This window comes from Vollenhovia emeryi, unplaced genomic scaffold (genome assembly GCF_000949405.1).
Source record: "Vollenhovia emeryi isolate VEMERY1.0 unplaced genomic scaffold, V.emery_V1.0 DF939120.1, whole genome shotgun sequence".
NCBI classification, from domain to species: domain Eukaryota; kingdom Metazoa; phylum Arthropoda; class Insecta; order Hymenoptera; family Formicidae; genus Vollenhovia; species Vollenhovia emeryi.
In genome coordinates this window covers 3,047,780-3,068,264 of record NW_011967246.1, presented here as the reverse complement: position 1 = coordinate 3,068,264, position 20,485 = coordinate 3,047,780, and the positions used below count along the sequence as shown (strand labels likewise).

Below are 20,485 nucleotides of genomic sequence, written 5' to 3'. Positions count from 1 at the left end.
TTTTATTTCTTACTCCTACTCCTTACTCCAGCTTACTCCAGCTTACTCCATGTATTGTAGACCAGCCTTGTCTGCACGATTATTAATCCAGTTCCGCGCTGCTCTCTCCCGTAGGTAAGCCTGCGGAGAAGAAAACTGAGAAGAAGGCCGAGAAGAAGCCGGCCACGGCAGCGTCCACCTCGAAGGTGACGAAGCCCGCGGCCAAGCCTGCTGCCGCGAAGAAGCCGGCGGCGGCTAAACCAGCAGCGGCCGCCAAGCCGGCCGCCAAACCTGCGGCCAAGCCTGCGCTCAAGCTCGCCAGCAAACCGCTGATCAGCAAACCGAAGAAGAATGTGCAGGCTGCCAAGAAGACCCCGAAGGGCGGCAAGCCGGCGGCTCCCCTTCAGAAGGCGCTCAAGGCGCAGAAGAAGGTACTCGAGGCCGAAACTAGGCCTGGAATTCATTTCGTTGAGGCGACACGACTTTTCTCATGATGAATTTGAGTGTGGGAATCTCTTTGAATTTCCGTGAAAATACCTTTTTAACACAGTACTGAGCGATCCGAAGGATACACCGTGTACGCACGTGTGCACTGGATAATTATGGGGTCTGACTGTTGGCGTTTCTTGCTTCGTAGATCCTGAAGGGAGTCCACGGCTCCAGAGTGCGGAAGATCAGGACGTCCGTCCACTTCCACAGGCCCAAGACCTTCAGGCCGCCGAGGAATCCCAAGTACCCGCGCAAATCCGTGCCGAACAGAAATCGGTAAGTGGCGCTCGAAAGTGAACTCTGCCTGTGCGATTCTCTCTCTCTCTCGAGTCCCGCGCTTGTGTTTCAGCATGGACGCGTTCAACATCATAAAATTCCCGTTGACGACGGAGGCGGCGATGAAGAAGATCGAGGACAACAACACCCTCGTGTTCATCGTGCACACCCGCGCCAACAAGTATCACATCAAGGCGTCGATCAAGAAGCTCTACGACGTCGACGTAGCGAAGGTGAACACTCTGATCAGGCCGGACGGCAAGAAGAAGGCGTACGTGCGTCTGACGCGCGACTACGACGCGCTCGACGTCGCCAACAAGATCGGCATCATATAATTTCTATCTCGCTGTTTTTTTTTTTGCTTAGAAATAACTTCCTGTAATGATATAATAAAATGGTGGAGATCCACGCAGGTCTGGACTTTGTTTCGCAATTTCTTCGCGATTCCGAACGCTGTCTCGAATTAGCCGTTAGCTCAGTTGCGTTTATTGTACGGTGTTGATGTTAATTTCGATTGGAATCCATTCCGGGAAATTTTATAACGTCCAGGGGTTTGAATCTTGTCCTCCGGCGTGAACTCGTGAAAATTTCTCGTGGGTTGACGCTAGAGGAAAAGATCCATGATCGAGCCGCCGGGTGGAAAGTACCGGCTGTCGATACTCTTGGAGAACATTGCCATCTACCGCGTGTAAGCGGGACGCGATGATTTATGTCGCATTAGCCACCTTCTCGGGGGGTACAAGTGTCCGGCGCGACAGCTGGACGGAGCAACAACGATGGCTCGGACACTGGGCGAAACTAGAATAATTGCGTTGTTATTTAAGCTCGAATGCACGAGATAAACGATACAAACGCAGGTAAAGAGACAGGCGGTAGGTAAGTTGTTGCGTCGAACAATTGTTACCGAGAGGCGTGAAAAGCCGAAGGTTCTAACTTAAGCGACTGATATTATTGTCAAACTTGTGACGCGTGTATTGATGATAAAAATCCTACAGTCGCACGTGCCCCCCGACAATTATCGCGGGCCTCGAGCGGATGAAAGATGATAGAGGCGCCGACGTGGAACTCGAAGAAGGATGAGAGCATCTACAAGGCCGCGGGTGCCATGCACCTGCGCAAGTACGGCGAGTTCTTCGAGAACCTGGTGGAGAAGTCGTGGCGGGGCGACTCAACGTTGGAGCACATCGTCGAGGGTCCCCTGCGCCTGGTCCACAAGACGTGCGAGGACATCGGCATCCTCTCCCTGGTGGAGATGGAGAACAAGGTTCTGTCCAAGCTGCTGGCGGCGGTGGCGGGCACGTGCAGGGAGATCAGGATGCTGAGGGCGGAGGCGGCTGGTTTTTACGCCAAGCTCTTCGCCCACGGCGAGAGGTGCATGGACGACGATCTCGCCGGCGTGGCCAGGCTGCTGTCGGATCTTCTGGACCTGTCGGTTTTCGCCAGTCGAATGTCGGCGGTCGTGCAGCTGACGACGCGGCAGCTGGCGAGCCTGTCCGGCGCCGTCCACGAGATTTACCTACCCGTCCTGCTGGAGGGCTTCGTGGATCTGTTCGTGATCCTCGTGACCCTCGACGAGATCGTCGACGCTCAACCGGCAATACTGGAGCAGTGGAAGAAGTACAGGATGCACGTGCGCTCGATGATGCACAGCCCGTCGCAGTTCGGCGTCGCCGAGACGAAGCTGGAGACGTTCGACCGTCTGCTCAAGGATCTGCAGGAGAAGCTGCTGCGGAAGAACATGTTTCTCAAGGCGATCGAGCACGTGATGGACGTGAACAAGGGCGCGGTCATGAGCGAGCAGATCGTCAGCTATCTCAAGACCATGATCGCGGACGTGGAGGGCAAGTCGAACGATTACGCGGCGTTGAACAGAAACTGGGTGAGGGCCAACGTCGGGGTCGCCGTGGTGCTGAAGCTGTTCGGCGCGTGCGACAAGAAGCTGATGAAGAGGGTGACGGAGGCCAACAAGAGATTCTACGCGGTCACGCTGGTGGGTAACGTGCTGTGGGTGCCGAGCAGGTTCCTCGGCGACGTCGTGCCGAAGGAGGCCGGCAGCAACGTCGTGAGCCCGCAGGTAGGCGAGAAGATTCTGCAGGCGCGCACGCAACGGCTGCCGGTCACGGTCAACGGTCTGATACAACGGGGGACGACCTGGTGCGTGGAGATGCAGAGCATTCTTACGAGGACCAATCTCCAGGTGTCGGACATTGGGCAGAAGCGTACGCTGCTGACGGATCTGCTGGCACTGCTGTCGCAGATGCGGGAGACCGTCGCGTTCGTGACGAATCTGCACGCCGCGCTGTCGAGGCCGATGAGCCGCGGCACGGTCCAACTGATCTGCAGGCTCGTCGAGCTGCACAAGTCCCTGCAGACGACGTTCTACGCGCTCGGGCCGGTCGTGGTGCAGTCGCAGGCGCAGGTGCTGCAGTACCTGGCCTACTACGTGCTGGTGATGCTGGAAACGGCGCGCAAGGCTCTCGTTCAGAGGGACAAGGGTTACAGCAGGGAACGGCTGGACGCGCTGTCGCTGATAGGGCTGAGTATGCGACTGATAGGCGGCCCAGCGAGCGCGGACAGGCGGCTGATCGTGCGCTGCGCGCTGGCGTGCGCCACCCAGCTGGCAGATACCTTCCGCGAGGAGGACGTGGTGAAACTGCGGTTCCTGCTGGACAGCTACGACGCCGTGGCCGAGCTGTACGAGCTGGTCGACGAACACGGCGACTACTCGCTGCTGCTGCACCATCAGAACATGTTGCCCGCCTATCTCTCCTCGGTCGTCGACGGCAGTACCGGCGTCTGCCACGTGGCCCACCTGTTCGCCGCCTTCAACAGCGCCGTGGCCGAGCAGGAGTTCGCCGAGCTGAGGGCGAAGCGGATCGCGGAGCTGAGAGAGAGCCTGGTGAAGAACGTACTGAAACCGGCCTGTCACGAAATCGAGACCAGCCTGCGGCTGCACGTGCACGCTCACCTCAAACTGGACTCGACGAATCCCTTCAACATCGGCGCGAAGGACGGCGGTAGGGTGGTGCGAGTCCCGCCGCTACCTCTCGCCGAAAACATGATCTGCACCAAGAGATTCGTCGAGCATTACCTGGACGACATGTTTTACAATCTGACGACAGTGGCCCTGCACGATTGGAGAACCTACCGGACGATGCACGCGCTGGCCAGCTACAAGATGAGCCTGGACACCGTGCAGGACCATCTGCCGACGCAGACTCTCGAGCAGGGCCTGGACGCCCTAGAGATTATGCGTAACATCCACGTGTTCGTTTCCAGGTAATCACAATTGTTAACTTTAATATTCATGATGTATTTCTAGATTTATCAACGTATGCGCGTCGTCTCTCGTCGCAGGTACCTATACAACCTGAACACGCAGACGTTCGTGGAGCACAGCAGCGGCAACAAGCACCTCAACACCATCGGCATCCGGCACATAGCCAACTCGATTCGCACCCACGGCACCGGCATCATGAGCACCACGGTGAACTTCGTCTACCAGTTTCTGCGCGTCAAGCTGCACACTTTTTCGCAGTTTCTCTTCGACGAGCACATCAAGTCGCGGCTAATGCGCGACATCAGGTTCGTGCGAGCGCAGCGGGAGGCCGGCGCCGCTCCGTACGCGTACGAACGGGCGGAGAAGTTTCAGAAGGGTATCCGGAAACTGGGGATGACCGCCGACGGGCTGAGCTACCTCGATCAGTTTCGCCAGCTGATCACGCAGATCGGCAACGCGCTCGGTTACGTGCGGCTGATCCGCTCCGGCGGCCTCCACGCCAGCTCCAACGCGGTGTCCTTCCTGCCGGATATCGAGAGAACGGTGTCGTTCGAGTCGCTCTGTCGCGGGCTGAATTACAGCGCCACGACGCAGGCCGCGGCCAGACGGCTGGAGAACGACATCGCCGACCTGGTGCGCAACTTCACCGAGGGTATTCAATACTTCAAGCTGCTAGTCGACGTGTTCGCGCCGGCGTTCCGCGACGCAAAGTCCTATCATCTGCAGCAGTTCTACGCCATCGTGCCGCCACTAACGCTCAGTTTCGTCGACAATTCCGTGTCCAACAAGGAGAAGATGTTCAAGAAGAACCAAACCGGCGCGGCCTTCACCGACGACGGCTTCGCCATGGGTATTGCCTACATTAACGAGCTGCTCGATCAGAGCGCCGAGCTGGACGGCCTTCACTGGTTCAAGACGGTGGAACAGCACATCGCCCAGGAGAGGCTCGCCGCCGAGCGCAAGGACGACCACGGCGACGAGAAGCTCCAGCAGACCAGGGCGCTCACGCTTCAACGGCTCACCGAGAGAAACGCAGAGTTTCAACTGTTGTATTATAGCCTCTCCGGTGCCAGGGTGTTCTTCAAGCAACCTGACACGTAGCGCAAGACAATCTGCTCATTTTGATATCGATATTTCAATACCGTGCTCTTTGGCACTGGTTACTCAAGTCGATTTCGTGCCAGGGGAGAGATGGTTAGCGCGGATCACGACGATTTAGACAGATGCGCGTTCGCAGCCATTTCTTTCCTAATTGTTGATCGCGTACGAAAGTTTGAATAAATATAATCCCCATTCCAGCATCTCTTCCGATTTATTCCCATACGTGTTGTCGTCATAGCACATGTTGTAAATTACTTACGACTGTTTACGGTCATTTTTATAAATATTTTCTACATTCACGATGTCGTTACAATATCGGAGCTTCGTTCAATAAATAATGGCTAGACTGAATGACTAGGATTTTATGTCTAAGGGAGGTGCAACTGCTACTTGCGGCAGCAAGTAGAATCGAAAAGAAGAATGAATGAAGGCGTCCAGTATTCTCAAATTTTGAATTCAATTACCCGTCGCGACACTGAACTGATAAACTATTCAATGAGGCGTCGGCAAATTATTGAATATAATAATGTGAATGTCACGAGAGCGTAACATAAGCCTTCATCCATTTTTTTCCCCGACAAATTAATTATCTATTTCACCGGATCAGGTCTCCGGCCTCTTGAGAATCGGATTTTCTAAAGAATCACATTTCCTTTTCAATCCGAATCGATGTTGCGCTTTTTCTTCACAAATTTTCAATAAACTATTGTGCCTAATTAACATTAACGCACTATCGGCGTACGATGTACATGGACATATATATACAACATCAATTACTTTCGTAGCCATACGTGCTAGAAAGCAAACGCATCGCGTACCCTGCGTACAATAAAAATTTCCTTTGTTTCAATCGTCATTTCGCTCAAGTAAGACGGTAGCCGCCGTTCTAAATTTGACTTAAGTACCTTTCCAATATCAATGATAGTCGACCGAGAGCGTCCCGCTCTCGACGGACCCCTGTAAAACTTTCTTGCGTCAGTCTTCAAACGATTATACGCAATAATACGCAACAATTCGCAGCAATAGGGATAACCGCGAGCAACGTACGTCACAACAAAATATAAAATCTATTAAAATAAAATTTACGTCACAACATCGTTAAAATATCACACTGAATTTATCAGAACAAACGGATCTGCGTCCTCACTAGAAAATACATTAAGATTAATTAATGCACTAAGATTGATTAATGCTTCAAGATTAATTAATCCCTACGTATACCTTGCATAATTACCGAGAGATACGGATCTTTTGATAATCTTCTTTATCCCAGTCACGTGTCTCACTTGATATTCACACTACGAGGGACTCCGCGTTTTATCGCTTACGCGCCTTCGGATCTTCGACCTTGCAACTCTATTATCTCCGCAGCTGATTGTCAGCCGTCGAGTGAGCTAGAAACTTGAATCGCTAATTAACTTATATCTCGCGCGATCCCGACGTGGTTGCCACGTCTCTCGCAAGAGTTGCAGCACAGATATGCTTCTCTCCGCGATGTTGCGACGACTGAATTACATTAAGCTGCAAACGCCGTTGAACTCCCCCGTCTCCTTGACGAGAGGCGAAGGCGAACATTCCAGCAGGATCGCACGGATATACAGATCTTTCTTTAGGATTGAGGCTTGGATGATTCCTCCGGGTCCAGGAGGTCGTCGCAAGAAGCCGTCGGTGGTAACAACTGCCTGCCGCCACGTTTCTTGCTGCGAGTGAACACCTTCGTAAGTTGCGCGAATTTACGTCGGGATACTGCAAGGGTGTTGGTCGTTAGAGAGACAAGTAAGTCGCGCGTACGCTCTTAATACGAACGATCGCTTCCTAAATCCATTTGCTTACGTTTGCCCATGTTTTTCAGTCTTTCTTTGAACAAATCCTCGTCGTCGTGACCGGCCTGGCTGCCGCATTTCTCCAGCTTCGAGTCTACAAGAGAAAGGGAGCGTTCCAGTTTTCTCTCCTTCGAGGCGCAACCCCCTCGCAGACTCCCCAGTGCCTTACCGTTTTCCAACGTGGACAGGAAGTCTTCGTTCCAACGAAGCTCCGCCATGAACTCCTCGTTCTGCAGGAACATGGCGATCCTCTCGTCCTCCAGCATCGAGCTGTCCTGCGAATACGCCGGGTCGGTACCGTCGTCCGACAACTGCTGGGGCAGCCTGAGAAAGGCGTCCGGCAATGGTCCCAGCAGCGGAGGCTGCCACTTTTCAATGCTCCTCGACTTGCCCGAGTCTTTCCTGGGTGACTTGGCGGTGCTCGGCAGCTCCTCCTTCTGCTCCATCTCGCTCCTGATCTTCTCGTTCTCATTGTCGGTGCTCATGGTGAGCAGTTGGTCGATCGTGGTGTCCACGGCACCCTGATTGGATCTCAGCACAGCCTGCGACAGACGTAAAACGGAATGCAAATACCTTACCAAGGATAAAACGACAGTGTCATTAGTCCGCGGTGCTCCCACCTCTATCACGTCGTCGTCCATCTGTGGGAACATGTTCTTAAAATCGGCCATCGCTTGATAAAACTCCAGCGTCGTCTGCTGCTGCTGCTGCTGCTGTTGCTGCTGCTGCTGCTGCTGCTCCGTGGCGGAGGCCATGGTGGCAGCTTTACGGAGTGCCAGAGCTGTTGACACAAGGTCGGAGTCGTTAGCATCATTTTGCGTATCAAGCGACACGCGCGCGTACAAGTATTACGAACCTGCTGACGGATTTTCAAGAGGTGACAGCCGCGAGTGCGTCGCCCATGCCTGCGAACACCGGTCGCTCCTCGGCGTGTGTCAGTCGGCGGAGATTAGCGCCGCTTCATCCCACCGAGCGGTCGGGCGGTCGGACGGTCGAACGGGACGCGCAGCGTGCTGGGGGTGCAACGCCGGTGCCGGCTTACGTCATCATACAAACGCACGTCAAGAACACCCGCGAAGGTGTCAACTGCCGAAAACCTACACCCGCGCTCGGCCCGTCACGGCCGACCCGAGACTTCATGGAACTAGAGACCTCTCTCTCTTCGGATCGTTCGCAGTTCACCGCGTAATCGGGCCGCGCGTCGCGATTGGCCGTCGGCCGTCCTCCGCGCGGCGATTCGATTGGCCGTCGCCTCGCGATGCGCCAATGCGCGTCGGGGCGAGGATGGCGGGGGCAGATCTCTACATTACCGACGTCGCTCGATATTCGGTGCGGGTTGGGCGTAAAGTATAGCGAGTTTCGTCTGAATCGAACTGGATCAATACTCAAAATGTATTGACAAACTAAAAACTCAGGCTCGGTTTCACCAAAACGTCGCTTAACTTTGAATCTACAGTAAAGCCCGCTGCAGACGATGCTATTTTTCCTGCTGGATTGCTTGCGATTTAGTAAATTACTAGGAATCCTGAATGCTGAGTGGTGCAATGATAGTAATTTACTAAATCGCAAGCAATCCAGCAGGAAAAATAGCATCGTCTGCAGCGGGCTTTAGTTTCATTCGCGTCGGCCTCTTTCTGAAGTAAGCGATTGGAACGAGACAAAGAACGCGTCAAGCCCGTATCAGACTCCGGATTGAGATTGAAATTAGATTGGAAATTGACCAATTAGAGTAAAAGTTACTAAACTTGCGATTAGTAAACTTTACTGTGACTGGTCGAATTTCAGTCTAATCCCAATCTCAATCCGTAGTCTGATACGGGCTTTAAGCTGAGCTTTGTTAGCCCAATATTACATTTGTCGTACGACAAATTTTTTAAGCGTGTTAGGGTACTATTACATTTGTCGTACGACAAATTTTTCAAGCGTGTCGATTGGCCGCTGAATAGTAAGTTTCTAGATACTCGAGAATTTTACTATCCTTCAGCCAATCAATACGCTTAAAAAATTTGTCGTACGACAAACGTAATACCAGCCTTAATTGGCTGCTGAATAGAAAATTTCTAGATACTCGAAAAGTTTACTATCGTGCAGCCAATCAATACGCTTAAAAAGTTTGCCGTACGACACGTGTAATGTCACATTCAGGCTAAAAATTAAGCCAACGGCATACGATACGATTTTTCTTACTGGACTGCCTACGAGAACCAATAAGGATGCTGAGTTTCGGATTAGGTGACTAAAAGCTAAAGCCAACGGCACACGATACTATTTTTCCTACTGGATTCCTTACGAGAGCCAATCAGGATTTAGCCTCAAGTCACCTGATCGAAAACCCTGCATCCTGATTGGCTCTCGTAAGCAATCCAGTAGGCAAAATAGTACCGTGTGCCGTTGGCTTAAATCCTGATTGGCTCTCGTAAGCAATCCAGTGGGAAAAATAGTACCGTGTGCCGTTGGCTTAAATAATTCATTGAAATAGGAATTGACTATGAATACCGGCCGTAGACGCAATATATTTTGAAAAAAAAAGACGGACGACTCTGGCTCGCATCTTTCTCTCTCTTTCTCGCCTCGGTCGATCAAACAGCAAGCGCTTGATGGCGGGACCAGGGGGAGGGGCGATCGCTGACGGGCGAATCGGCGGGGCCGGGGGACGATCAGCCGGCGCCGCGCGCGCGTTCTCCAGCCACTCTACGCGGAAACGCATGTCGCGCATTCATTGGCGTGCGTGCGATGGTGCGGTCCGTGGGGCGACTATGGACTACGAGCCGGGATCGTCCGATTCGCGTGCATACGTAATACGCGTGTAAATTGGTGTCCCGCGCCTGGCTCCGGGGACGGCGCTTCGTCGCTGCGTGGTGCGTGTCGCGCGAGGGACGGCGAGAGAGTCGGTGACGGTCGGTGCGCGCGCGTGGGCCTGCGTCGTTTCGAGCGGAAATCGCGGCGGTCGTGGGAGGCCGCGCGGAGTGAGTCGCCGGGGCTCGCCGCGGGTGGAAGCGCGAGTGACGGAGCAGTGACGAGCGTGCGTGGAACACGATGAGTCGACGTGACAGACGATTGTGCGCGCGGTACAAATAAGGCGACGGGCATCTCCTACGCGGGGAGGGACAAAAAAAACTCCGCGAGTTCTTCTCTCGCGCGTCGTTGGCGCCCGCCGCCCCTCGAGGCCCCGGTGCCTCCCCCGTCGTCGCGCGTACGCCGCGTTGTTAATTCGCGATCACCCCCGAAATACGCCCGGCCCGTGGTCAAGGGTGATCGAGATCCCATCCCCTCCCCGCCTCCCCCCCGAGACTCCAGGATGTATCGCAAGCTGAAGTTCGAGGTTGAGTACCTGACGGAGGAGCACCTCACGGGGTTCGAGAGCTACAAGGTGAGAGCGGCGACGATTTTCACCGTGCACCACCACGGGCGGCTCGATATCGATTCGGGGAGATTGCAGATATATCGATGCGCCGCGTGCGATAGCGATTAAAATTCCATACAGTCACCGTTTCTGTATAATTCATTAAGTGCCTTAGCATTTATCCCCCAAATGTCAAGGATACGCATTTATTTCCAATTATTCTGATTTCAGTATAGCTCCTTGGACACAAGTCCCCTGAGCGTGTACGTCATGCACCCCTTTTGGAACAAGGTGGTACAGGTACGCACTGCGTCCCGGCGAGGCGGAACAGTCGACTTGTTGGCACGTTCGCAGCCAGTGATTCCGATGTACGATGTAAAACTTGAGAGTTCAGAAAGTCCCATAACCGCGGACTTCCCGCATTAAAATGGACATGAGAGCGAAAACAAAGTTGCTTTGCGTCACGCTTGTAAATATATAAATCGTCCGCCTTCCTATAAATATACAATGACACAAAGTCAAGTCGGGCAGCGAGCCGCGGACCTTTAAGTGAGGTAAAATCGACATCGATGGCTGGGAATGTGTTAACGAGGATCATCTTGGGCTGTATTTCGTAGCGCTATAGCAGAATAAAATATTCTCGACACAGTATTTTGATTGTATATGTGGTAGAATAAAATTCTCTTGACGTAGCACTCTAATCATGAATATAATCGTTCCTGTTTTAGTATTGTCCGAAGTGGATTGCTCCAAACGTACTAACTTTCTCGGGATTCCTTTTTACCGTGCTAAACTTCATGCTATTTGCGATTTACGACTACTACTTCTATGCGTCCAGCGACGACAAGCCGGAATATCCTCCGATACCACGATGGGTCTTTGCCGTGGCCGCTTTTAACATTTTTATGGCATACACGCTTGGTACGTGCACCTGGTGCTTGATACATTAAGTTTGGACATTAACACGTGAGCGTTAACGGACACCAAAAGTGTCTCTCGTGTCTCAAGGTGACACGTGAACCCAAAATTAAGCGTTGGAAAGTAATTCGAGGATCGGAGAGTGATAAATGTAGCTTGGTCGAAAGAGATTGCGGATCCTCTGGCAGTAAATCGATTTCATTTGTAACCGTGACGTTGCAGACGGGATAGACGGGAAGCAGGCAAGGCGCACACAAACGTCCGGTCCCCTGGGAGAGCTGTTCGACCACGGCTTGGACAGTTGGACCGCCATGTTGATCACGGTGTGCATGTACTCCGTCTTCGGCAGGACAGACCACAGCGTCTCGCCGTTGCGAATGTACTTCATACTGTGGAACGTATTTATTAACTTCTACCTGAGCCACTGGGAGAAATACAACACGGGCGTGCTGTTTCTCCCCTGGGGATACGACGCTTCCATGCTAGTAAGTCGGCTTGGACAATGCCACTTTTAACGAGAGACGAACATGTATACCTTGGGCCCGGTCTACAATGGGTTGTTAGTCGGAAGTCAGAACTATATGTCGGTCCTTTTTCTTCCACCCAGAAAGGAAAAGGATCAACATATGGTCCCGACTTCTGACTAGCGACTACCAACTCATTGTAGACCAGGCCTTATGTTTTGCTAATCGACCAGTTCCCGCGCCGACCCGGCAGGATTTACATCGGTCTTCTGTTGATTTTGTAGGCAACTGTCATTGTATTTACGCTTACCAGCATAGGTGGACACGAGGCTTGGAAATTTGAATTGCCAGGTGGTTTATCAGCGGGGACGATGTTTGAAATGTTGTTTTACGTTAGCGCGCTTGTATCAAATCTACCGGTTGTGCTTTGGAACATATACAAGTGAGTGCCGCTTTATCGTCGCAGCAAATAACAGTTTCTGTGATTTATTAGTAGAAACATCTGACGAATCCAGTCGGAACAGTTTCGAGATTTCCCGTAAAGAATAACTGCAATATACGAGTATCGATTAGATAATCTGCATGTTAAATTATCGCCGTTACACTTTAAGAAAAAACTCATAATTTATTTAGAACAAAATCGACGAACCTCTCGCATTAACGCAATACTTATTTTGCATCGTCTTGCAGATCTTATAGGGATAAGACCGGCAAAATGCGGACGTTTCCAGAGGCTATTAGGCCCTTGGTGCCTTTAATTTTATTCTTCGTAATTTCTACGGTCTGGATAATGCACTCCCCCAGCAATATTTTAGAAAAGGATCCGAGAATAATATACTTTGCTATCGGCACTATTTTCTCCAATATATGCGTAAGATATACACTTAGCAATTCTATCTGTTAAACTTACTGCTCGTCGTATTACATGTTTATTTTAACATCATTAGTCGTTGTATTATCTATTTGAATATTATTTACCGTATTACTTTCATTTCAACATTATCGTTTGTAAAATCTCGAGTTTCAATCGACCTCAGCTGGCCACATTTATTAAATACGCTTTCACAGCGTTCCGACCTTTGGTTCAGGCCCTTATCAAGCGAGATCTAAAAGTAAATGTTTTGTGTACAGATTACGTGAGAAGTGTGTAAAACATTTACTCTTAGATTTCACTTGATAAGGACCTAAATCAAAGGTCGAAACGTTGTGAAAGCGTATGTAATGTCGCCAGCTGAGGTCGATTGAAACTTGAAATTTTATTTACATTAATACTGGCAACCTGATGAACTGTACAATTGTCATTCGTGTTGCAGTGTCGATTAATCGTATCCCAGATGAGTAGCACCAGGTGCGAGGTATTGCCGTGGCTGCTATTGCCAATCGCGGCGGCCGCCGTTTTCTCGTTTATCTTGCCCAGTGTAGATTTGGAAATTATGTATTTAGTCTCCGTAGTGGCCTTACTGGCACACATTCATTACGGCACTTGCGTGGTAAGTTCACGAAACGTTCGATCACAATTGCAGTTACATAATGCTCGTGCAGCTGTGTGCGTCGAGAGAATTGCGTAGAAAAATTCGTTACACTTATTACTTGCAGTTTTACAGTCGACAAGGCACTCTTGGGTAAACGTCAATCTTATAATTGCAGGTACGTCAAATGTGCCGGCACTTCCGTATTCAGACGTTCTCCATAAAGGATCATTCCGAATGACTACTTGCCGACGATGCATGTTAAGAACGAAGAGCCGCGTATACGAAAGAACAGAAGACCGATAAAATCTGAAACACGGAAAAGCAGGCAGGGAGAAGAGATCTGACACACACATACACACGTACGGACTCTTTCTTTTTTTCTAATTAGAATTAATCACGAGGAATTAGCTACCATGACAAAACACTTCTCGAGCGAGTAAGGAATTTCTAGAGTCACGTCCTTTTACGAGAACACGCGCCGTACACGCGGAATACGATAGTATTGCTGCTCGCAGAGATTTGAGATAGCGCCACTTTACTCCACATATCTAAAAGAAAAAGAAAATAGTGCCTGCGCTTGATCGCCCATTTCTTTCTACATGCAGTAACGAAATTTTGCCCGAAATGTGTTTGACTATCTTACTGTGATATACTCATTCGCGTCACCGCTTTATCTCCAAGAGCAGCGGTTCGTCCATAAAGCGTTCTCTCCACCGCGGTACTCCGCCGGGCTTACGTATAACATGTGTGTACAAATACTTTTTCTTTGAATGCTGCCGAGCTCTCGTTGAGCAGTGAAAACTAAAAAAAATGCACCTCTTCGTTTTCGACATGTATCGTCCCTCGGACGCAATTAATCGATGTAACTAATAACACTATCTATTTAACTGTATCTTCTTTTCCTCTTCTCGTTTTAGCGTTCTAAAAGAAAATTGTATAAATTATCGGAAATTATACATGTACATTTCTTTTTAGTTGTAGAACATTGTATGTGTTGTAGTACTTGCATTTACAACATAATGTGTATGTCAAGTAAGAAAGGATCGAGTGCGTAATTGTTTTATGTATCGAGTGTACATTTGCGTTAAGATGTGTGTACAAACAGCAATTGTATTGTGTACGATTACCGCAAAATGCAATGTAAAACTTGGGAAGAATGTAATTATGCGGCAACATCGACAGCTAGTTTCTCTCTCCTCCGTTAACTTTTAAGTGCCCCACGTGCAGTTTTAATCGCATCTCTGTAGATACGTCGATACGATACGTTCTCCAAGCGTATGTAAGTTGCGTTAAGATATGCTTATTAAGACGTAAAGATGATATTTTAGATGGTAAAGCTGAGGACACTAGAGAAAGAGCGCGTTTCTTTCCAACGTGGGTTTAATATGTTTCAAGCTTACATGTAAACTTTGTTGGACTATATACATACGTAATATATATTACAGACGTGATACTGCGAGGCAATCGCGAGGGATATCACGAAATAAAGGATATTTTTACAAAGCAAGGCGTGTCCACATCTATCACCTCTTGGAGTTTAGGAAGTCGGCCTTAATCTTGACGCGTTCCTCCAAGGGCGGCAGATACGGCTTGATGCCTTTCAGCTTGCGGTCTTCCCTTACGGTATTCTGCAAGGAAGGTCGGATAAGCGCCGTCGGAAGTACAATCTTACGTGGACATGCGAAGGCTGGTTTACGCAAGGCCGTAACCGTCGACTACTGTCGGAATCGGCAAAAATTAACCAGTTACAGTCGACTCTCGTCACTTGGATCGATTTCGATATAATGTAACAGTTACGGCCTCGCACAAACCGACCTCGAGTCGGAGAGATTACCCAGAATTTTTTACAGTTCTTGTAATTGACAAAGTACGGCTCGCACGCGCTGCGGTCTGTCTGGTTGGAGTCGAGGCATCTCAGGGACTGGAGGTGCTCCTGGAAGTTGAGAGAACGCGGCGCGTTAACGACGGGGCAGGACAGCGTAACGCGCTGCTTTCCTAGCTAGGCCTCTCCCGGCGTTTTCGTAGTCTCGCGTCTTTCCTCGGGCGCGGCAACTTGTGCCGCTGTAAAAAGGGAACGAGGGTGCGGGCTCGCTCGGGTACCTTGTAGCAAGGATTGTCCGTCTCCTGATTACGTCGCAGCGTGCGCGTACTCGCGGCATCCGGACGTTTTGCGACACCACTCGACTCGCTCCGTGCATCCATTTCGACCGATGTGCACGTATGTGCGCGCGTACTCAGCTGCTCGCTTCCCGACAGTCCATCAGTCCATGGCTCGTCCGGAGTCCGGAGGTTCGGCCGAAAAGTAGCTGCACTCACGTGAAGTCCGAGGTTAGTTTTCTGTTCCTGCACCGGCGAACTGTACCTTCGCGCCACTTGCACTTTCCGCACTTCGGATCTCCCGCGCTCTTTTCACTCCGCGCCCGAACACGTGTATATCTCTATCTCTTTTCGAGTGCAGGAAGAAAAAGTGCTCTCTTTTCGCTCAACTGTACTGTTCTGCACTCGAGAGGAGGTGAACCGACGGATCGGCGACGCGCGGGAAGAAGAGAGAGGACGAAGATACGCGGGGTCCGGTCGGCCGGAGCAGATTCCAGGGAAATCGCGAGAATCCTACCTTCGACAAGTACACGGGACGAGTTTGTTTCAGCCCTCAGCCCGCGATACGATGGCGACGACTACGCGTCGCTCGAGAGCGGCCGCACGTGGTCGGTTTTGAGGTTAGGCGGAGCGCGCGGCGGAGCCTCTTCGAGGAAGTACGTTGGTGTCGCGCGAATAAAGAGAGGAAGATAGGTCTTTCGGGATGGAGGTCGACGTGGGCGACGTGGTGATGCCGGGCGACAGTTTGAAGAGCGTCACGCCAGTCAAGAAGGAGAGAAAGAACGAGAAGGAGACCGTGATCCTGGGTCCCGGGCTGCGCCGCGAGGGCGACGCCGTGCTCGTCTGCAAAGCGGGCATCCTGAGGAAGCGCGAGCCGGCCGTTTACTACGTGGACAGCTACCAGAAACGGTACGAGCGAGGAAACCGCTGGGGGCGTCGTGGCGCACAGATCCCGTCTGGAGGGCTGTACCCCTAAAAGGGGTAGATCTTGTATTCATTAGCTTTTAATTACTCGTGCTCAGTTTCGTTTGGTTGCACACTGCGTCGTTACAAGAAAGAAATATAAAGTAACCGAGCTACCGGGAGCGCCAAGTGTTTGAATGTAAACACTAAAGATAACTGTATACTTGTAAATTAAAAAGTAGCTTAGCGGTACTTATTTGATTTTTTTAATTAGTAAGGTATGCGCTCGTTTTATCATTCCGCGTCAATCATGCCCGTGCAGCCTCGCTTTCGACGAGAATGAAACAACTCGAACTTAATTTAATTGGCCTTTCTCGAGACGCAAATTGCGGGGCTGATCTATTTTTAAATAATGTCTTTCCTCACACGCAGATACATTCCTAATCGAGGCGAGACCGTGATCGGTATAGTGACGCAGAAGAGCAGCGACATTTACAAGGTGGACATCGGAGCGAGCGAACAGGCGACGCTGTCCTATTTGGCCTTCGAGGGCGCCACGAAGAAGAATCGGCCCGACGTGCAGGTCGGCGACTTGGTGTACGCCAGACTGTTGGTCGCCAGCAAGGATATGGAGCCGGAATTGGTGTGCGTGGACTCGCAGGGCAAGGAGAACGACCTCGGTGTGCTGAGCTCAGACGGCATGATGTTCACGTGCTCGCTGAGCCTCGTGAGGAAGCTGCTCAATCCGGAGTGCCCGTTGTTCAGGCTGCTCGGCCGGAATCAGGCGTACGAGCTCGCCGCCGGGATGAACGGCAGGATGTGGATCCAGGCGCGATCGGTTAAGGAAACGATAGCCGTGGGGAACGCGATTCTGGCGGCGGAGTACACGGCGCCCGGCGAGATGCAGAAACTCTGCGCCCGAATCGAGAAGATCCTGCTCCTCGTGGCGTAACGTCGGTGAACGGAAAAGCTACCTTGGGTCCTCAATGCGAAGGATTCGCATCGAAGACTCGATGTTTCTCCCGAGTGAAGTTGAGACGAAATTGGAGAGTCGCAGCCTTGAATTAGAGCAAAGGCATTTTCGGGCCGGCCCCACCCTGGCATGCAAAACAATGACCACTCGCTTATCAATGACAGTTACATTTATTATTGTACCAATATTAGTAATAAGTTGTGTAAATAAATCTGGAAGTTTTCTTAATCGATATTTCATATGTAGGACTATTGTAGATTGAGACAACCATTGTGACGACCGTGGGCTAAACGTGTAGGTACAATTATTACTAAAAAGACGTTATCGTATAGGTGTACATATACAGTGGAAGCGGTGAGTGTACGATTGTAGCGCGGAACAATGTAATCCAGCGATTAGAAGTGAAAGAAACGACTCGCTTCGTAGGAAATTCACTGTTTAATTTCGCTTTAACAAAAGAGACTTGACATTCGGATATTACACATATCGTATTATACTAACGATCGCAAACGGTATCGATATAAAGATACAGTGTGCAGAGCGCCGCTATTATGATAATTTCCATTACATCTCGCTGATATGTGCCTAGTGTAATGCTCTCCTCGGCTCGCGCGAGCCGTGCGCGACTATATACGATGTTATCTGCCTGTAACGGCCTAGACAATGACGGTATTTGCACTCAAGCACAACCATTACTTTCATCTTACAAAATGTTACTCGAAAAACAACGCGCAATTCAGGAAATACATATACCGTTGCGTCTCCGCATAATTTTCGTTTAATCAAAGATTGCACAGAGGGTGTCTTTGTACTCGGTGGAATGTATTCATTGCCGTCGCCTTCTAATTAAAGCGCATACGCAAGAAAAACGTCGGTAAAACAATCTCAAAACATCGCTCCTATTGTCAACAAAGAGAAAGTAACAAAATTAATATTAATCCTCTCCATTTCTTTTCATCTCTGAGTGGATGTTGCGTTTTTTTTTAAATATAAAACTACTGAAAGACGTTATCGAATAGCCCATGATTTTCTAACTCTCGGCGTCGCACAGAGAACGTTTTTGCGCCAATAAACAACAAATAACAACTAACTCGCTAAACGCACGTCTACTACTTTTGATGGTAAAATAATATACGAGGTCTGTCCGGAAAGTATCCAACCGTGTGCTCTAACCTCGTACCTGGGTGTGCTATTGTTAAAAATAGCTATTCATCTTTTAGGGGGGACCTTTGGTTGGGGAACACGGCATTGTTCAGCTTTGTCAGCCCACATACAGTCCTGACTTGGCTCCCTGCGACTTCCGACTGTTCCCCAAATTGAGGAATCCTCTTAAGGGAAGAAGACTCGATGACGTGGAGGAAATAAAAAGGAACGCGACGAAGCGGCTGTTAGCTATTCCGAAAGCTGAATACAAGAAGTGTTTCCGAAAGCGGGGGAATCCCTGGAAGAAGGTTGTAGCTTCCAAAGGGGAGTACTTTGAAGGGGAGATCGTCGCCATTGATCAGATTCAGCTTTTTCTCGTGCTGCAGCACGTGGTCGGATACTTTCCGGACAGGCCTCGTATAATATAGATTAAATTCAAACAGAAGGAAAACAATATTCATAAACGCAACAGAGTATATACGCAAAAAAATAAACAATGAAAGATCTATCAAACTAAAACAACAATATTAACGACAGAAGTATACTTATTAAAGCTAAACTATATTCTTTTTGGTCATTTTATGGCCCCTACTCTTCATCTCACAGCGCTGTACTAAAATAAAATTCTATAAGACGTCATCTAAATGCTATAAAAGAATACATTGTGACACATTCAGGATCGGATTTTTTTTCTCACTATCCGATATTACAGACCTAAAAAATAAGGATTCGATCCAAGAGGGTCTTTGCTAAACGAGGAAGCGAAGAATTAAAAAAAAAAGAAGAATCTTTTCTACAAGCAAGGAAGTAGAAGACTAAGGATGTAAAACAGATCTCAGAAGTGATTATAACTTAAAAGTTGCCCCTCTGACTAGTTAAAGCTCCAATTAATTATAAATAGTATTAAATGTACATTTTTTAAATTATGACACGTTACAAAACGTAATCACATTTCCAGAAGATTCATATTTACAATTATCAATTCTTAGAATTAATCGGAACTAAGTGCTATTATTACAAGATAATTCTAACTACTTCTTTCCCACGCCTCGGAATGTCCTAGAATCCGATCCCGAATACTAATTTCAATACTAATCATAATAATATACTGATAATCGAGTCGAATTATGCGTACGCGACACAAATAACTTGCGACAGTATCTGCTGTAATACTTTTCTTTCTTTGCTACTGTCTCCGCGATGTCCTCAATGGATTTAAACGAACGGTACCGCGCCGGCGATATGCGGCAAGTGTAATTTTCACGAGATGGGAACAAAGAAAGTTTGCTAGTTACACAGTAAGAGGGAGGGAAAACATCCGGTATCTGACATTAATTATCTACTATGAAACTATCGATACATTCTGTCATAACATGGAAGAAGCCGTAACGTTTTCTTTTTCCTCTCTTTTTTTTCCGTAGAAACCACACACGTACGTTCATCGCATATCGGGATGTAATTAGGCAGGCATTAAATATGTATGTTAGGGACGATACATGGTGGCACTAGCAACCATTAAACATACTATTCTATTGGCATTGTGCTTCGCTTAATATATACGTTTCATCGAAGAGTGCACTAATCATCGAGGTATATCGGGAATAATTATGCAAGGTATATCGATACGAGAACGATTAGTTGCAGCGCACATCTAACGCGGCGGTGCTGTTACATAAGCGTTATACAAACGATAGTGTACGCAGGCGAACGGGTGAAAACGAACTTTAGAGAAGCGGGGAGAGCTATTCGCGCAAGAGGATAAAAACGTTGATGCGAGAGACTTAATTCGGGGAGGGGAAAGAAAAGGAAAAAAAACTAAGATAAGGCATCGATAATGAAGAAAAAATTATGTCGCAAGACGTGAAAAATCGAATCTAGAAAACGATCCCAAATAAATTGCTCTTTCCAGCGTTGGGAAGATTTTCAGAACTTTTTGGAAAAGAGAAAGTGGACTCTGTCTCTAGCATTTTACAACAAAACGATGCGTTAGAATTTAATAAACGGTATACAGATTAGAAAAAAATACTACGAAAGCACCGGCGATAATATGAAATAAAAAAATCGGAGAGTTACCCGTAAGAAGTCACTCTCTCAGGATTGTCCTTTTTTTTTTTCGATTGCCTCACCTTAAAAATTACGAACGTGGTGAAAATTGCGCCTACCGGGGATTACTACGTTAGCACACAGATTATTATTGTGTTTATGATATGAATATAAAATATCT

At 49.1% G+C, this 20,485-nt stretch overlaps 7 protein-coding genes across 8 annotated transcripts in view; 5 read left to right on the top strand and 2 right to left on the bottom strand.

Annotated features, from left to right (window-relative positions):
• Nucleotides 1-1,160, top strand: part of LOC105570717 (60S ribosomal protein L23a) — a 4,461-nt gene extending 3,301 nt beyond the window's left edge. Inside the window, exons 2-4 of the mRNA XM_012028154.1 lie at nucleotides 92-410; nucleotides 617-744; nucleotides 818-1,160. Coding sequence (XP_011883544.1) covers nucleotides 92-410; nucleotides 617-744; nucleotides 818-1,079 — 709 coding nt within the window. The 3' untranslated portion in view covers nucleotides 1,080-1,160. The remainder of the gene's footprint in view (nucleotides 1-91; nucleotides 411-616; nucleotides 745-817) is intronic.
• Nucleotides 1,161-1,443: 283 nt separating this feature from the next.
• LOC105570608 (WASH complex subunit 7) lies at nucleotides 1,444-5,322 on the top strand. Of its 2 annotated transcripts, none has more exons than XM_012027936.1 (3): nucleotides 1,444-1,601; nucleotides 1,740-4,023; nucleotides 4,102-5,322. In XM_012027936.1, the coding sequence occupies exons 2-3, from the start codon at nucleotides 1,787-1,789 to the stop codon at nucleotides 5,123-5,125; spliced, it is 3,261 nt and encodes a 1,086-aa protein (XP_011883326.1). In that variant the 5' UTR covers nucleotides 1,444-1,601; nucleotides 1,740-1,786; the 3' UTR covers nucleotides 5,126-5,322. The 2 variants fall into 2 exon arrangements, with proteins under 2 accessions (XP_011883326.1, XP_011883325.1); XM_012027935.1 differs by having other exon boundaries at nucleotides 1,444-1,620.
• Nucleotides 5,318-8,067, bottom strand: LOC105570609 (CUE domain-containing protein 1). The gene is made up of 5 exons (XM_012027937.1): nucleotides 7,805-8,067; nucleotides 7,569-7,729; nucleotides 7,118-7,490; nucleotides 6,959-7,042; nucleotides 5,318-6,871 (listed from the first exon to the last, which is right to left on the bottom strand). Exons 2-5 carry the CDS (start codon nucleotides 7,701-7,703, stop codon nucleotides 6,735-6,737), a joined length of 729 nt encoding a protein of 242 aa, XP_011883327.1. The 5' UTR covers nucleotides 7,704-7,729; nucleotides 7,805-8,067; the 3' UTR covers nucleotides 5,318-6,734.
• Nucleotides 8,068-9,827: 1,760 nt separating this feature from the next.
• On the top strand, nucleotides 9,828-14,649 carry LOC105570603 (ethanolaminephosphotransferase 1-like). Its single transcript, XM_012027931.1, has 8 exons — nucleotides 9,828-10,318; nucleotides 10,523-10,591; nucleotides 11,020-11,212; nucleotides 11,432-11,694; nucleotides 11,958-12,115; nucleotides 12,364-12,544; nucleotides 12,987-13,163; nucleotides 13,321-14,649. Exons 1-8 carry the CDS (start codon nucleotides 10,247-10,249, stop codon nucleotides 13,381-13,383), a joined length of 1,176 nt encoding a protein of 391 aa, XP_011883321.1. The 5' UTR covers nucleotides 9,828-10,246; the 3' UTR covers nucleotides 13,384-14,649.
• LOC105570604 (coiled-coil-helix-coiled-coil-helix domain-containing protein 7) lies at nucleotides 14,508-15,572 on the bottom strand. Its single transcript, XM_012027932.1, has 3 exons — nucleotides 15,246-15,572; nucleotides 14,980-15,078; nucleotides 14,508-14,773 (listed from the first exon to the last, which is right to left on the bottom strand). Exons 1-3 carry the CDS (start codon nucleotides 15,345-15,347, stop codon nucleotides 14,669-14,671), a joined length of 306 nt encoding a protein of 101 aa, XP_011883322.1. The 5' UTR covers nucleotides 15,348-15,572; the 3' UTR covers nucleotides 14,508-14,668.
• Nucleotides 15,346-15,885, top strand: LOC105570606. Its single transcript, XM_012027933.1, has 2 exons — nucleotides 15,346-15,473; nucleotides 15,604-15,885. Exons 1-2 carry the CDS (start codon nucleotides 15,366-15,368, stop codon nucleotides 15,859-15,861), a joined length of 366 nt encoding a protein of 121 aa, XP_011883323.1. The 5' UTR covers nucleotides 15,346-15,365; the 3' UTR covers nucleotides 15,862-15,885.
• LOC105570607 (exosome complex component RRP40) lies at nucleotides 15,653-18,269 on the top strand. Its single transcript, XM_012027934.1, has 2 exons — nucleotides 15,653-16,151; nucleotides 16,578-18,269. Exons 1-2 carry the CDS (start codon nucleotides 15,946-15,948, stop codon nucleotides 17,095-17,097), a joined length of 726 nt encoding a protein of 241 aa, XP_011883324.1. The 5' UTR covers nucleotides 15,653-15,945; the 3' UTR covers nucleotides 17,098-18,269.
• The last annotated feature ends 2,216 nt before the right edge of the window (nucleotides 18,270-20,485 follow it).

Excerpts from the sequence above, each read along its gene's own strand:
- LOC105570607 (XM_012027934.1), top strand. The coding sequence starts at position 15,946 with ATGGAGGTCGACGTGGGCGACGTGGTGATGCCGGGCGACAGTTTGAAG. Across the intron at positions 16,152-16,577 it reads GTGGACAGCTACCAGAAACG|ATACATTCCTAATCGAGGCG; the intron begins GTACGAGCGAGG and ends CCTCACACGCAG.
- LOC105570604 (XM_012027932.1), bottom strand. The coding sequence starts at position 15,347 with ATGGATGCACGGAGCGAGTCGAGTGGTGTCGCAAAACGTCCGGATGCC. Across the intron at positions 15,079-15,245 it reads CGGACAATCCTTGCTACAAG|GAGCACCTCCAGTCCCTGAG; the intron begins GTACCCGAGCGA and ends CTCAACTTCCAG. Across the intron at positions 14,774-14,979 it reads AGAACTGTAAAAAATTCTGG|AATACCGTAAGGGAAGACCG; the intron begins GTAATCTCTCCG and ends CCTTCCTTGCAG.
- LOC105570609 (XM_012027937.1), bottom strand. The coding sequence starts at position 7,703 with ATGGCCTCCGCCACGGAGCAGCAGCAGCAGCAGCAGCAACAGCAGCAG. Across the intron at positions 7,043-7,117 it reads CCTGTCCACGTTGGAAAACG|ACTCGAAGCTGGAGAAATGC; the intron begins GTAAGGCACTGG and ends TTTCTCTTGTAG. Across the intron at positions 6,872-6,958 it reads ACTGAAAAACATGGGCAAAC|TATCCCGACGTAAATTCGCG; the intron begins GTAAGCAAATGG and ends ACACCCTTGCAG.
- LOC105570608 (XM_012027936.1), top strand. The coding sequence starts at position 1,787 with ATGATAGAGGCGCCGACGTGGAACTCGAAGAAGGATGAGAGCATCTAC. Across the intron at positions 4,024-4,101 it reads ATCCACGTGTTCGTTTCCAG|GTACCTATACAACCTGAACA; the intron begins GTAATCACAATT and ends CTCTCGTCGCAG.
- LOC105570606 (XM_012027933.1), top strand. The coding sequence starts at position 15,366 with ATGTGCGCGCGTACTCAGCTGCTCGCTTCCCGACAGTCCATCAGTCCA. Across the intron at positions 15,474-15,603 it reads GCACTCACGTGAAGTCCGAG|GAAGAAAAAGTGCTCTCTTT; the intron begins GTTAGTTTTCTG and ends TTTCGAGTGCAG.
- LOC105570603 (XM_012027931.1), top strand. The coding sequence starts at position 10,247 with ATGTATCGCAAGCTGAAGTTCGAGGTTGAGTACCTGACGGAGGAGCAC. Across the intron at positions 12,545-12,986 it reads CTATTTTCTCCAATATATGC|TGTCGATTAATCGTATCCCA; the intron begins GTAAGATATACA and ends TTCGTGTTGCAG. Across the intron at positions 13,164-13,320 it reads TTCATTACGGCACTTGCGTG|GTACGTCAAATGTGCCGGCA; the intron begins GTAAGTTCACGA and ends TTATAATTGCAG.